General features: G+C 42.4%; 2 protein-coding genes across 8 annotated transcripts; one reads left to right on the top strand and one right to left on the bottom strand.

Moving 5' to 3' along the window:
* Positions 1–658: 658 nt before the first annotated feature.
* On the top strand, positions 659–8,724 carry casp10 (caspase 10, apoptosis-related cysteine peptidase). 3 transcript variants are annotated; one of them, XM_061236540.1, is made up of 11 exons: positions 659–994; positions 1,478–1,761; positions 2,771–2,876; positions 3,075–3,210; positions 3,342–3,427; positions 4,276–4,321; positions 4,418–4,498; positions 4,668–4,750; positions 4,915–5,032; positions 5,978–6,482; positions 7,817–8,724. In XM_061236540.1, the coding sequence occupies exons 2-11, from the start codon at positions 1,478–1,480 to the stop codon at positions 7,980–7,982; spliced, it is 1,611 nt and encodes a 536-aa protein (XP_061092524.1). In that variant the 5' UTR covers positions 659–994; the 3' UTR covers positions 7,983–8,724. The 3 variants fall into 3 exon arrangements, with proteins under 3 accessions (XP_061092524.1, XP_061092523.1, XP_061092525.1); XM_061236539.1 differs by having other exon boundaries at positions 659–1,020; XM_061236541.1 differs by lacking the exon at positions 659–994 and having other exon boundaries at positions 1,640–1,761; positions 2,687–2,876.
* Positions 8,725–8,892: 168 nt separating this feature from the next.
* Positions 8,893–15,352, bottom strand: LOC133124009 (caspase-8-like). Of its 5 annotated transcripts, none has more exons than XM_061234805.1 (10): positions 15,225–15,352; positions 14,293–14,584; positions 13,699–13,798; positions 12,756–12,912; positions 11,609–11,709; positions 11,410–11,467; positions 11,092–11,150; positions 10,623–10,731; positions 9,729–10,212; positions 8,893–9,230 (listed from the first exon to the last, which is right to left on the bottom strand). In XM_061234805.1, the coding sequence occupies exons 1-10, from the start codon at positions 15,238–15,240 to the stop codon at positions 9,101–9,103; spliced, it is 1,506 nt and encodes a 501-aa protein (XP_061090789.1). In that variant the 5' UTR covers positions 15,241–15,352; the 3' UTR covers positions 8,893–9,100. The 5 variants fall into 5 exon arrangements, with proteins under 5 accessions (XP_061090789.1, XP_061090793.1, XP_061090791.1 ...); XM_061234809.1 differs by having other exon boundaries at positions 8,893–9,225; XM_061234807.1 differs by having other exon boundaries at positions 11,618–11,709.
* Between the last annotated feature and the right edge of the window lie 42 nt (positions 15,353–15,394).

Here is a 15,394-nt window from a genome sequence, read left to right as displayed (position 1 = left end):
CTTTTTCAATGATAGGAAGGGATTTACAATGGTCTTACCTATTGTACCTTCAACAGCCACAAGGAATAGTCCGATGGTCTGGAGCATGTGTAATAGTACAGAATTTTTCGGGATAATTTCAAGTTCATAAATCTCAATGTTGTCGTGGATTTTGGCGTAGGCACAATTTGCGGTCAAATCAGGTCGTACACCAGATGCCCCAGATGTAGCCTTTTTTGCAAAAGTAAACGGGACTCTAGTAGTGCTGCCCTTATGCAGTAACAGAGTGGACAGATGATCCAAATCAGACACCTGAGTGTATCACTCCCTTCATCTTCTTCTGTCTTATTCAATCACACGTCAACTACATAATGACCCATAAAGTAGACTAGACTAAGTAACCAGACTACCTAAGTCATCATAATCGTTCGGTTTAACTTTTAGCATCACGTTTCAGAAGCGTTGTTAAGTATTTCATTGTATAGGCTAATGCCATTGTTGTTAGCCACGGACCTCTTGACAATTAAGGGGTAAGCCACACTGCGCCTTTCTGGTATTTTGAAAATCACTGTTTTTTTAATGACACAATTCCCAACTTGTAATAAGGCCTGGGTTGTCAATCATTGCTTCTGAACCTCCCCCTGTCGCGATGAGAGATTGTGACGTTTTTGGGGGCGTGTCCGCTCTTGTCAGAACTCAGAAGGTGAGAGGAGAGGGATTTTCATCGTACAGAAAGATTAATATTCATATTGTACGGCAGTGACACGAAAAGTTAAATAATAATTTCAACATGAAAATATATATATAGCCTATCATATCTTGCTGAACTTCAAGACTTTGAAATTTACCAGCTCCGGACCACCTTTTCAGGAAGCGGACCAGAAAAGTACTTTACTTCCGTTAGTTTTACCTCTGTTTGACCAAGACGCCAACTGCTTCTCACTGTTCCTGGTGGATTCGTTCGCGAGTTGGTCATAAAAAGCGAGTGGACAACTGGAGGTCAAAATCTACGGGGGTGAGGATATGGAGGCATTTGAACCGGTGATGTATCCTTGGCTAGTGGACTGTAAGAACGGTTCTGTTACGATAGTGTAGCCTATTCATTTTATTTGCAGCCTACCTGCAATTAGTGCGTTTGTCACGAGGACTAGTTAGGCCTATATCTTGAATCGATTCGAAAATCCGAATTGAATAATTCGGACAAATGTTTTGATTATTTTTATGACCCAATATAGCCAAACCTTTGTACAGAATCGAAAGTGAAAGGTGGCGTCATGAATTGTCTCGCGTGACTATGACGTTACATCTACAAGTCGTTACATTTTTGCAATTGAAGTTTGTAATGACACGAACTGCGCAATTCCTATGAATGTTGCCACCTTTATGCCATGTTATAATAAGTCCCTGCAATTATAACCAGATCGCGGTGTTTTATATTGTACTGTAGCCTATATAGGCCACTATATATTTAATAATATAATCTACACTTCTTCTACAGATGTCGGTAATGGATTTTCAGACGATTCTGTTGAAAGTCGAGCAATCTTTAAACAGGGAGGATGTGGAGGCTTTGGTATTTCTTTGCGCGGACCTTCTAGAAAAAGATGTGTGCTGTATCACTACCGGGCGGGATCTTTTCACTCATTTGCAAGAACTTGATTTTCTGGCCCCAGAGCGACCATTCCTTCTCGCAGAGCTGCTTCGCGTGTCCAAACGCAATGGACTGCTCCGCCAGGTGGGTCTCCATGACTTGCAAACGGAAGGACTTGTGTCTTCCTACAGGTGAGTGTGTGGAAATTCTCTAGCGTCCCCAGAATTTTGTTTATCATTCATTCATTCATTATCCTAACCCGCTTATCCTGAATAGGGTGGCAGGGGGGGCTAGAGCCTATCCCAGCATACATTGGGCGAAAGGCAGGAATACACCCTGGACAGGTCGCCAGTCCATCGCAGGGCACACACACCATTCACTCACACACTCATACCCACGGGCAATTTAGACTCTCCAATCAGCCTAACCTGCATGTCTTTGGACTGTGGGAGGAAACCCACGCAGACACGGGGAGAACATGCAAACTCCACACAGAGAGGCCCCAGATTAGAACCCAGGACCTCCTTGCTGTGAGGCGGCAGTGCGACCCACTGCACCATCCGTGCCGCCAGAATTTCATTTAGAAAGGAGTAATATAGGCTTCTGTTTATAGCTAATATATGGAGATTGCGATCCTTGCGCCTTTTAATTCAAGAATTTGGAGGGAAATTCAATGTCTTTCTGGCGTGTGTGAAGAGTAATCAATTAAACGGCAAAAAAATATTTTACTATGTACTCATTTGGCAGCCGGCTTTTAAGGAGATAAATCTAGGCCAAAAACTCGTAGGCTACGCATATTTTCTCGTTCTTCTCCATTCACTTAACAATGCTTTTATCAGTTTCAAGATGTATTTATTTCCATCAGAACTGACGAGTCTGCAATGTGTCCGATTAATAAAAGAAGGGATGCTTCTATCATAACAGAACCGTAGCTCAAATTTCTGAATGGTACAAGCCTCTTCTTTAAATCTTCAAACATGTGTGTGCAGTAAATAGTTTTTAAAGCCCTTTTATGGAAGAGTTTTGATTTCAGATAATCATTTTGACTAAATGCTGGTGTGTTGTAAGTTGCCACGGACCTTTTTGGTGATTCTTCATAAAAAAATGTGTTCATAGGTCCCTGTGCACCAGGATTGAAAACTGTGGACGCAGAACTCAGTAGTCATGAGTTTAACAGTTTTTTATGTCCAAAATTGGCAGAAAGCTGCTGTTCGACTTGTCTGAAAACATAACTGCAGTTAATTTGAAGGACATCAAGTTCCTGCTGTACCAAACTCTACCCAGGAGAAAACTGGAGGATGACATGGTGAGTATACAGGCAAGTGTTCTTTCAGACCCCAAATAATGGAGGGTGTATGGACTAACCCATCTTTCTCACTCATTAACAGGTTTCAGGTGCTGACATCAGTGTCAGTCCTTGTTTGAAATGGTCCTGCTACGCTGCCGCAGTATTGTTGGTTGCAGCACCACCACAAAAGTTAACTGACTTCTTAATCCTTTCCAGACAATGCTAAATCTCCTACTGGAAATGGAGAAAGAAGATCATTTGAGTGAAACAAACCTGGACATGCTAGAAAAAATAATTGGGCCAGTCTGCCCCAACTTGAAAAGAAAGATAAACCAGTATAAGGAACAAAATGGTGAGTGAAATTATGTATAGCCTTGTTAGATTGGATAGTTTCTCTCTTAATATCACTGGAGGTTTTTTGGTCCTATCTAACACTGGAAATGTATTGAACCTGTGAGTTTAACATCAATGGCTCTTCTTCAGCAACAATGAATAGAGGATATGGATATGTTCAGGAGCATGATCATCCATGTGCTCACCTTTTCAAACAGCCAGATGCCCCAACTGAGGTCAGTTCCTGCATGCACACACATTTCTGCTTGTTGTAATGTAATAGAACGCATAGTGAAGGAAGAAGCAGAGAGCCAATGTGAAGTGAAGGCTCTGGCCGGAATGACAGTAAATATAAATGCAAAGCACTTTACAATGAGTGCCATCTCGTGGGGAGCAACTGGGGGGTTAGATGTCTTGCTCAGGGACACTTCGACAGGGTGGTGGATCGAACTGGCAAACTTACCTCCTGAGCTAATAGCTCCCAGTATCTCACTTTTATGATATACCGTGCGGTCCATAAGTAAGTATTTGGACAATGGTACAATTTGTTATTTTGTCTGTGTACTCCCTCAGATTGGATTTGAAATGAAAAGATAGTATCATAGCATAATGGCAAGAACTGGCCATTCAGCCCAGCAATGCTTGACTCTTCTCACCATTAAAGTTTACTGTAAGGAAAAAAGGACGTCTCTCAAACTTGATGAGAATTTGGATACCAGCCGTCACAAAGCGCTCAAATGACACTCAGGAGTCAGACTGAACCCCAAACCTTTCCGATGACTACTTTTTATACACCTTTCCAGCTTTGATCAAGCAATACACATAATGGGAGGACAGAAATTGTACCACAGTCCAAATACTTACAGACTGCACTGTATATGTCATAAACTTTGACGTGAATGGTCTGACAGTGCAAAGATGTTATAGCTTGCAACAAGAACCTCACTCCATGTGCAGTAGACAAAGCCTAACTGTCCCTTACAGTGTGTACTACTCAGTGACCTGGGTCTGTGTCCATATGGTGTGGGGTCTGAATATTACCTGTCTCTCTTTCACATATGCGCTGAATGCTCATGTCCCTCAGGAATCCAGTGCTCTGTCCTCACAACTATCCGCCTCTGTATCTCTAGGTGAGTTTATCTCTTTCCCTGTCTCAATGAGTAAGTGCTGAATTGCAATAGTACATGTCTTCCTGAGTCTTACTGGAACAATGGGATGTATTACAGCGACTCCAGATGCCTCCACAGAGGGTGTGTCGCTCAGTGAGTTTAGCAGCAGTGGGAAAACCGATTCCCCTTATTCCTCAGGTCAGTTAATGGCCAGCATTTATTGTTTCCCTATACCACTCACTGTGTCCTATTCCCTTCTTTCTCAGCTATGTCTATCTGTATTTTAATGTCTCTCTCTTTCTCTTTCTCTCTGTCCTTCCATGTTACCATTCTGTAATGCCTTCATTTGCTGGTTATTTTCTTTCAGTGCAAAGCCACAATGTATTTTTTACTTCCTCATGTGAAAAGATGAACCATAGTGCTGCAGACACTTCTCTGGGAAAAACACAGGTAGAAACACACACACACACACACATATGCATACGTGTGCACAAACACACTAATCTGTCAGAAACTATATATTTCACCTACTACAATTATTTCTCATTTCACAATTAACACAGATGAATCAGCTTCTGGCAGCTGATCTGTGTGTTTTATGTTGTCTCCCGTAGGAAATAGAAGCATATGTGATGCATGAGGGCAGGACCAGAGGAGTTTGCTTGATTATTAACAACTTTGACTTCTCACAATCCATATATAAAAACCGCGAAGGAACAGACATGGATGAACGTAAGTGCTGAACAAGGAGGAAGGGGAAAAATAGCTTTTTTTGTTGTATGTACAAAAGCTTACTTAAAGGAGCACTGTCACACTTCTTTAAGTTATTAAAAAAGTGAGGTTATTATTATTATGTGTAGGACTTTTAAAAATCACTATCAGCGTAGCCATTTCCTAAATATAGGGCAGAACTTCTCAAATCTCTTATCTGGAATCTCCAGTCTGTGTTTCCCAGAAGGTAACGGGCGCTCAAACTCCAAAGACTGGTTTATGGATGGCCAACTATCCAGGCGATCACATAACTCTCCCATGAAAATACAGTAACGTTAGCATACAAATATCACTTGGCTAGCCTGAGCAACATGACAGATAGCTCTGCTCTTGCCGAGTGAGAGGACAAGCTTTTCGATTTTGTTTGTTTTGAGAAGTTTTGCCCCATATTTAAGAAACGGCTACACTGATGGTGATTTTAAGAAAGTCCTACACATATTTTAAGCATTTAATCCAGATAAGATCATCTTAAAAAAGCATGACAGTGCTCCTTTAACCATTGCTCAAAAAGAATTAAACCGAACAGTGGCGTAGCATATTTCTGCACTGAGGAATTGTGGGACAGTGTCTGTATTTTAGCCTCACTGTGGGCAGGTTACCCTGATTGGCATGGATCCTTGCTGTAAAATCCAGCTATGCCAGCTTGACCAGCTTGAAGATTGAGCTGGTTAAGCTGGTCTTAATTTAGGCAGTTAGTCTATCTGGCTATGAACTGGTCAACCCGCTAGTGCTGTTTCAAAACATATCTTGAGCTTGAGTTTTTTCAGCTGCGATGTCAATCAGTTTTAAAGAAGAGGGAATGCACACACTTTTTACAAACTGTACACATCATATAGAATGCACAATTCTTCTGTCAGCCCCTTTTCTGAATTCATGACACATTCCTCGTTTTTCCTGGTTGCCCAGGGTGCTTGGTGAAAGTGTTTCAGTGGCTGGGCTTTAAGACACGAACAGAACGAGACTGCAGCCTGGAGAAAATACAGAGTTTGCTATCCCAGCTCAGCCAGGAAGACCACACCAACATGGACTGCCTGGTCTGCTGCGTGCTGAGTCACGGCGAGCTGGGCTCAGTGTGCGGGGTCGATGGGCTCACGCTGCCAGTCAGAGACCTCACACAGCCCTTCTCGGGGATGCACTGTGCTTCTCTGCGGGATAAGCCCAAGCTGTTCTTCATCCAGGCATGCCAGGGGAAGAAGGAACAGCTGCCGGTGCTCATCCAGTCCGACGGCCACGGCTCCACCGAGCCTGACCTCGCCACCGACGCGGTCGCGCTCCAGGACACCATCCCCGCCGAGGCAGACTTCTTACTGGGCATGGCCACCGTGCCGGAATTCGCCTCCTTCAGACACAGGACGGAGGGAAGCTGGTTCATCCAGTCTCTGTGTGAGAACCTTGTACTCCTGGTTCCCAGGTGAGTAAACCCAAAAGCTTTTGTGGATGCTTTTTCCCCATCTCAGAGTCAACAAAAATGAATGATTAGTAAAAATGTAAGACTAATGGTCATGTATGACCAAAATATTAGCTACAGGGCTACTTGTTCTCAGCCCCTGATCAGCATATTAGTGTCAAGTGTGTGATGTGCTGTGATGTGCTGTGACACGCCCCCTGATTTCTTATCAATTTGGGAAAAATGTATTCAGCTCGTTACAGTCAGGTCTGTGCGTGACTCCCTTCAATTTGTAGGTGGACCGTGTACTTTGCTAATCATCTGTCTCTGGAGGAAAAACTCGAAAGATTGAGATTGAGGACCAAATGATGTGCAGTTTCGGTAACAGGACTAAAGTTTTGTGTTTCTTGGTTTGAACGAAAGGACTGGATAGCTAACAGCAAGCGTAGCTAAGAAGAAGCTTTTCTGCTTTCCAATTTTGCTCTTTGGAGTAGACACGGCATGGACTCAACAAGGCCTTACAGATTTGAAACATTTATCGGCTAAAATTTGGAAGCACGATTTGGAAATGGCTTCAATCTATCAATGCTGGGTAAAGCTAACGTTGCCTGTCAGTTCGATGTAGGTAGCTAATCATGACTCTGTATAGAGGCATAATGAACTTGTAAAGAAAAACCCACTCGATGTATTAGATTTCATGGAGGACACTTTGCCATGGGTAGGATGAAACTACCACATCATTACACCCGGGCATGTTTCCAAACTTGGTTAACCATTTCACTTTTTTTAGATAGTTAGCCGATCACTTGTTTACACGTCAGAGACAAGTCAAAATTAGCTGCTTGACTCGAGCCAAGTTCACTGTTTATGGAAAATAATGGATTTTTTACATTACTAAGAGTACAGAGGCAAATAAATAAATGATGTCTTTGTACCAAACATTATGGAGGACACTGTATGTAATATTGTTGTAGATAATCTTATGCAGGGACTAAATTATTCCGCCCTCAATGATGAAGGGTTATAGTTCGATGCACCATGCAGGACAGAAGGAATATGTTATGAGGAAATGTGCTCCAGTTATAAGAATGACTTCCAACCCAAATTCTACTCTTGATGTATGATGTATGTGCTGGATCTCTTTGCAGAAGAGAAACAGGGATGTACTTCAGGAAATGGGGTGGATTTGAGTCAGAGGCAGTTTATGATGAAGCCTCCTTGCCTTCCTTGAAGCAGCAATTTCAAAATCCATGTGTTATTGCTGCTTCAAGGAAGGTGAGAATAATGAAGCTAATTCATGGAACACATACCACTCGTTTACGTTTAATACCTAGTTGTTTTCTCTGAATTTTCTGTAGTGGGTACGACTTGCTCTCCATCCTGACAAAGGTCAACAATCATGTTAGCGGAAAGACGGCCAGAATCGACAACAAGAACAAGAAACAGATGCCACAACCTGCATTCTCCCTTCGGAAGAGGGTTGTCTTCCCAGTGCCAAAGCAACCACCACCCAAGTTAAAGTAGCAAGCCACAGCATGAGCCAAACACACTCCCTCAATGTCACACCATGAAAGGAGTATGACATGACAGAACTTCATCTGTTACATACATTTAAAAAAAATAGTTGGGAGTATTTTTATGTTGTTATTTTACAATGAGATGGAAATATTTTCTTAGGAGCCGTGGTGGCGCAACAGGCAAAGATGTAGCGTACTTGTGGTTGCAGTTCATTGCAGTTGCACACCGAGGCCTGAGGTTCGATTCCCGGTCCTGCCAAAAGCCAAGTTTGGCCGGCTCAAGTGGAGAGGCACAATTGGCTTCCTGCTCCAGAGGGACTTATATGACAGATCTATATTTTATATTTGTGAAATTGTCCTGAAATCAGTTTTGCTGTTTTGATTCAATGAAATATCCTTCTTCCGTATTATTTCCACAAACAGCTCACACTGCCTTATGACGGTATCCTGTGCCTTTACTTGCTCTTACCTGAAATTCTGATTGTCCATTTTCTTCTTAACGAGAACCTCTTCAGCATCTATTTTTATGCACTTCTTAAAGCGTCATTTTATTACCATATTTATCAGAAAATAATTTATTTCCAGCATTGTTAATTATGTATTTCCTAATTAGCATTATACAAAATCTATATTTACCTGATAATATAGATTTATATTTTTACATTTTATATTTGGGAAATTGTCCAGCATCTATTTTTCTGCACTTCTTACAGTATGTGATTTTAATAAAATAAGTATGTCTTGTTGAATACTTATTGTTGTGTGTGTGCAAGTAGCATTTCACTTTCTCTTACCTGAAATATAAAACTGATATATTTCATTGCAAATCATTTCCATTATGATGCCACACAGATTTTACCTTGGGAGGCTACAAGCAGTTTATTTTAATTAAGCATAAAATGCCCACCAAGACAAGCTTTTATACATGTATTAGATTCATTTTATTATAAAAGTGCAAAGTATGTCTTTTAAAAGGTACCAATGTATAGGTATAAAAAGCACTGTTAAGGTGAAGGCACTGGCAATGCGATGGATAAAAGCCGCTTCTTCCGATGGTCCGTCTCTGAGCTGCTGAATAACAGGGCGTTGTGTGTTGGATGACAGGTGTGGGTGGCACAGTGCAGCTCAGTCCATGGTCAGGATCACCTTCTTAGTTAGTGTGTACCTCGGTTCTGGCATCTGCTTGAACTTTCCAAAGCTTATGCGGCTCACCTCTCGATTCACCTTGGTCATGATCGCCAGGATGTCTTCTTTCCTGTCACGGAGTGCAACATTAGGACCCTGACTCAACTTAGTTCACTTTACCATACTACTATACTACCACTACTTTACCTATACCATACATCTTTTCCACATTACTTTATTCTATTGTGTTTTAGACTAGAAAACAGCACCGTTAAGGCCTGTCCATACCAAGAACTGTAACTATACCAATGGGAGAATTTACACTGATGAACAATATAATTCTGTAAATAGTCTCTGGGCTATGTCATCTGCCATTTCGAATGTGATGCCCTGTAAATTTGCATAGATTTTGATTGGCTGTCAGTGTTTTTTTGTTAAAGCAGCTAGGAAAATTAAAAATCTTAAAGTGATCCCAACGGTATTGTCGCCATCGTTGTTGTGGCGTGGATCAGCAGTTTCTGACACACTCAAACCACCCTGTCAGACACCAACAATCTTTCCACCAACCACATAATACTCCAAATTACCTTAATGAAGGGGAGATTCTGGGCCTTCCCTACCCACTCACCTGGGAGAGCCGCACTTCAGCTGCTTGCAGAGCTCCTGGATGAAGGCAGAGCCATTCTGGTTGTGGCGATAGGCCTTCTGGTACTCCACAGTGGCCATTCCCAGCAGGAAGTCTGAGTCATCGGGGATGGTGTCAGGCCTCACTGCGTCGGTCTCGTAGAGGGTGTCCCCCGGCCCGTCGCTTTGGATGCACGGCTCCTGCACCTGGCAGGCCTGGATGAAGAAGAGCTTGGGCTTGCCGGCCAGCGAGGGGCAGCGGCTGCTGGTGAAGAGCTGGGTGAGCTGGCGGATGGACACCGGCTCTCCGTCCGTGCCGTACACGAAGCCCTTCTTCCCGTGGGAGAGCACGCAGCACACGAAGGCGTCCAGCTCACCGTGCGTCATCGAACCGAACTCCTCCAGCACGCTCAGCAGACGTGCTTGAGTCAGATCGCGATGGGGGTGAACCCTGAAGTGCATCCTCTCAAACACCTCCTTCAGGGCCCCTGAGAATGGTGGGACAAGAGGTTGCATGAGAGGGGGTGGGAGGGGTGGGTCAGGGTAATGTTCTTAAGGTTGGGAAATAATCCATCTGTCTGCTCCGTTAAGCCTGATTCATGCTTGATCAGGCAGCTGCTGCACAGTGGTTCCCGAGATTCTGCTGCTGGCGGAGGATCCGTGCAGAGCAAGAACGGAGATGTGCGGGCAAAAAATTGTAACCATACGCCATGCTCTATTTTATTGTTTCTGTAGCGCACGCTACTGTCCGGAAAGGACTGAAAGGATTGGAACTATGAAGACAACCACCATATGGAGTCTATGGGCAGTACCATATAGCCGCTCCGTATAGAGGCTGCCGAATCGAGCATGAGTCAGGCGCTACAGGTGGAACAATCCAGATCAACTCCATACTCACTCGCGTCCACGTCCGTGCCGTCACGGTTCGGGTGTTTTCTGGAGGCCTCAAAGTTGTGGTTGTTGATGATGATGCAGTGGCCCCGAGGTCGACGACTCATGTCATAAGCCTGTAGCATTGATATATCAGCAAGATTCACTAAAATGACTGGGAATACTAAACCAATCGCTCATTAAACAGTCCATGTTCAGCAGAAAATTCACAATCTGTCCGATTATACTTAGCTATATCGTCTACTAAAATTCTTTCTTTTTTTGTTTAATTGTAAATGCATTTATAAATGTTAACTTTATTCCTGTATATTGTCTGATATTGGTGTCTGTCAACATGAGGCCCAGAATTGTGATAGTCAAGGAAGCCATTATGAGAAATAAGATTTCTTTCTGATATTGATCTTCAATCCATTCAAAATGTTGGTTTTGTTTACTTGTTTTCATAAAATGTTCTCAAATATATTTAGTCAAATTACCTCCTCATATATGGATTCTGTCCCAGCGTCCACAGATAGTTGGTGGTGCACAGGTGTTCCTGAGGGAAATTCAAAGGGGCAGGCAGTTTGAATGTGTGGAACAGGTGGAAGAGTAGGTGCAGCAGAAAATGTAGTTGCTACATACAGGAACCAGGTGAGAGGAGTTGTGGGATATGAGAGTGGGCCAGCTTGTTGGAATACATCAGAGAAAAGATTTGTCTGTAGAAAGGGTGGTTGAATGTTTCAGCATGTCTGTCATTTATTTGATCGCAGGTGTGTGTGCATAAAGATGAGGTTCAAACAGATAGACAAACTTACTGCTGAGACTGGGTTCGGGGACAGAAGCATTAGGGGTAACCTGTAGTGATCTGGGTGGCTTGAGGTGGAGGACATGAAAATAAACCAGTAAAGTTTGGACATGAATAACATAGGAAACGCATCCTTTGCATTCATAAATACATTAACTTGCCAATGTGAAATTAACTGGATTAATATATTTCAATGTAATATTTATTACAGAATTCACCAGTTGGCTGCCATCTTCAGGGCTCGGGTTACTGTCTGTGTAGCTGCGCACAGATGACTCTCGCCTGGAGACTCTTAAATTATGGCCCCCTGCTGGAGGGGGCAGGTATGAGAATGAAATACAGACATACTGTACGTAAAGATCTTAAAGGCAGACTATGTAGAAGAAAAACATATATACCTCTCCATTGCAGACGACCGTGTGCCGTGATGAGCTGAGGAACCGCGTTCTGATACGAATCGTAAGAAGTCGCTTTGCACACTGGTTATTTAGCTAGCTAATTAATGTCAGTTGATGCTAGTGCTAACACCAGTGGATTTCAGTCTGCTCTCTAACCTGCCAACACAATTCCGTAACAAAACACGCATACTCACAAACGCATCAATTTATTGCCACTTTTATTTTTATCAGACATCTCAAGTCATGTTAAAGTCCGGAAGTCTTCTGGATTTAAATATAAGCAGTAGCTAAAGTCAGTACTATGCAGTGGGACCCAGCTATCATGCCCAGCCAGCTGACGTACAAAACTGAATTTAGTTAGCTAGCTAATAACACGGCACCTATCTAATGTTACCGAAAACTGGCTAGCCATTTTAATGTCTCCTCATTCATTGTATCATAGAGCGTATGAGTTCCGTGTATTGGACACATGCTTTTCAGGTACAGCACAGAAATAAAAAAGGCCACTCCCAGAAGAGGTCCAAAGAGTTTTTAGAATAATAAGTAGACAAGCAAGGTACTGGGCAAAAGTGAACACAGGCACAGGTTGCCAGTGTATTATAGTAATGACTGAGCATTTTTGTTTTATATTTTCAAGGTGGAAATCCTGCATAGATTGCCTTTAAGAGGGGGCTCCTAGAAAATTCCTGAAACACTAGTATAGTTAAGATAAACATTCCCAACACATGAACTAATCCACTGTCTATTTAGTAGTATCTTTAAGTCACATGCAACATAATTCATATTCAGGTTTGGCATGCAAGTTAAAAAAATAATAAATGTTACCAATGAAATAAATGGCCATTTCAGCAAAATTAGGGACAATAGGATGTTCTTAGACAGTTTGCTACAAAATGAGAATATAACCAGAATTTTTGTCATTTCAGAAAGAGATACCTTTTGCTGTAGAGATACTTACAGCCTGGCGTTTCCTCACGTGCCCTGTGTTCTGCAAACTCCCGCACTTTCGTGGCTAGCCGCTTGTCACAGTGAGTACACACTTTCTCCAGTGCCTCCAGAGAATCCTCTCTCAGCAGCTCCTGTTTCTCCATGGCAACCAGCACATCCAAGAAAGACTGCAGTAGGACAGGGTATGCAGCAATCAAGCAGCCATAGACAATTAGACAGCACTAAAAGCCCAAAAAGGCTATAGAACATACTGTTAATGCATAGAAATACACTCAGTGAGCACTTTATTAGGTATTTATTAGACTTATTTTTTTTGACTTATTGGTCTTCTGCTGCTGTAGCCTATCCGCTTAGAGGTTTGATGCATTGTGTGTTCAGCAATGCTCTTCTGCATACCACTGTTGTAATATGTGGTTATTTGCATTATGGTCACCTTCCTATCAGCTTTGACCAGTCTGGCCCTTCTCCTCTGACCTCTCATTAACAAGGAGTTTTTGCCTGCAGAACTGAATGTTTTTTGTTTTTCACACCATTCTCTGCAAACTCTAGAGACTGTTGTACATGAAAATCCCAGAAGATCAGCAGATTTTGAGATATTCAAACCACCACTACATTTATTCCCCATTCTGACATTTGGTCTGAAAATAGCTGAACCTCTTGACCATGTCTGCATGCTTTTATGCATTTAGTTGCTGCCACATGATTAGCTGATAAAATATTTGCATTAACAAGCTGGTGTACAGGTCAACCTCATAAAGTGCGCACTGAGTATATATTTCAGAAAGGAGGTTGAAATCTTACTTTTAAAATATTCAATGGTCTGAACATTGATCACTGACTTCCATTAAAGTATTCTCTTGAACTTCATGAAAGTAAACTGAATGCATATATTACCAAGCATAACACTGGAATACACTGGAACTCCCTGGTGTGATTCCAGAGTGGTAACTCACCGCATTCGGCTCCAATTTGCCCCTGGGGAGTTTCAACAAGAACTTAATGGTTCTGAGATTATCCTCTGTCACATCTTCAGACAGATTATACAGCATCTTCCTAAAAGGTTAAATGATGTGAAAAGTTAATATATTCAATTTGTATAGTAAGTATATTCCAGTTAAAGCATGCAATGCAGGATTTATTTCCTTGCTTTGCACTTAGTTGGGTAAATTTAGCCAACTTTAGCTAAACAATAGCTAGCCACTGCTGCTCTAGTCTGCCTGCATAGCATATAACGTTGCAGCTAATTAATGTGACTGAAAGCTTGCAAGTCACTTGATTAACGATTAGCCACCAAGGCTAATCTCTCACAAACCTAGCTCACCACTGTAGTAGCCAATCGTCTCCTCTTGCTTGCCCCCCACTCATCCTTCTTTTGGATCATAAAGCATAAGATTTCAGTGTATTGGACACATGCATTTCAGATACTACACAGAAATAAAAAGGCCCGAGCAGTTTTCAGAATAACAAGTGTGTGTGTGTGTGTGTGTGTGTGTGTGTGTGTGTGTGTGTGTGAAAGAGAAAGAGAGTAAAAAGACTTCCCTGCTCACCGGTAAGGAGAGATCCTGGAGTTTCTTGGGTCCTGGAGAGATTGCTCCATCGCATCACGACCCAGGAGTCGAAGCAGGTCCCTGCGTTGTATTGTATACAACAGATCTCCCACCAATAAATCGTCTTCCAGAAGCCCTTGGTCCTCCAGCCGCAAGAAGAGATCCCTTCCATCATGAACGCGCTCCAGATGTTTCTGGGGGACGAGGTCCTTGCACAGGAACTTGAGCGCAGCCACATCGTTTGAATCAAGCCCCGAATCGATCTTATGCAGCAATTGCAAGCGCTCTGTTCCTGGGGGGAGCAGGGGAGGCGACAGCAACTACACCATTTACAGTGAATATAAACATCACACAAACGGTCTCTACACATTTCCTCTTCCGAGCAGCGATGAGCACATTTGTATCCTCGATGAATACAGTTGCCTTAACACAGATGTGCTGAATATCCAATTGAGAGATTAGATTAGAACAGAGTTAATCAACATGAGAATTCTATATAGCTAGCTAGCATTATGCTATTTATTACTTTACATGTACTCAGGGAGCAAGGCTCTTCTCGCGGTTACTGTTTCTCATGTAAGCGGCAATATTGTAACGAATATCATTGACATTATGTGTGTATTGACAACACCATGCGCTAGTCAACTCTGACAAATAATCACACAAGCTTTTCACTAACATATCTAGCAAGTATAAAGTTTGCATTTTGTAGCTAACTGCTAGCTAACCTGAACGAACCAGCAACGTCGTCCGCATAAAATCGCCGAACGTCAGGTCGTTACCTGTTGCAATAACTTACTAGCTAGTACTCAAAGTACCGCTGCAACAAATTTTAATGTCGGCGAGCACCGTATTAGTTGAGTGTCCAAAGGTAGTTTGGGAATGTAAAATAATACAGTGGGAAACCGTTTAAAAAAAGTATGCTACAATACCTGTGCTGCGGTCCATTGCGAATTAAATTCTCGCTTCGCTTTAAGAAAAAAAAAGAAAAGAAAAAAAAGCTAAACCGGAAGTATCTGCGAGGAAGAGCAGCGATTATTGGCTGCTGGCGTAATTTAAATATGCATGTGGTACTCCGTAGAATTATGAAGAATTTATGAAG

The sequence above is a fragment of the Conger conger genome, chromosome 3, assembly GCF_963514075.1.
Source record: "Conger conger chromosome 3, fConCon1.1, whole genome shotgun sequence".
NCBI classification, from domain to species: Eukaryota; Metazoa; Chordata; class Actinopteri; order Anguilliformes; family Congridae; genus Conger; species Conger conger.
This window is presented reverse-complemented; position numbering and strand designations above follow the sequence as displayed.

Excerpts from the sequence above, each read along its gene's own strand:
- casp10 (XM_061236539.1), top strand. Across the intron at positions 4,499-4,667 it reads CGATTCCCCTTATTCCTCAG|TGCAAAGCCACAATGTATTT; the intron begins GTCAGTTAATGG and ends ATTTTCTTTCAG. Across the intron at positions 6,483-7,816 it reads CTTGTACTCCTGGTTCCCAG|TGGGTACGACTTGCTCTCCA; the intron begins GTGAGTAAACCC and ends AATTTTCTGTAG.
- LOC133124009 (XM_061234805.1), bottom strand. Across the intron at positions 12,913-13,698 it reads GCAAATTGGAGCCGAATGCG|TCTTTCTTGGATGTGCTGGT; the intron begins GTGAGTTACCAC and ends GTCCTACTGCAG. Across the intron at positions 11,710-12,755 it reads ACGTGAGGAAACGCCAGGCT|CAGGGGGCCATAATTTAAGA; the intron begins GTAAGTATCTCT and ends TGCCCCCTCCAG.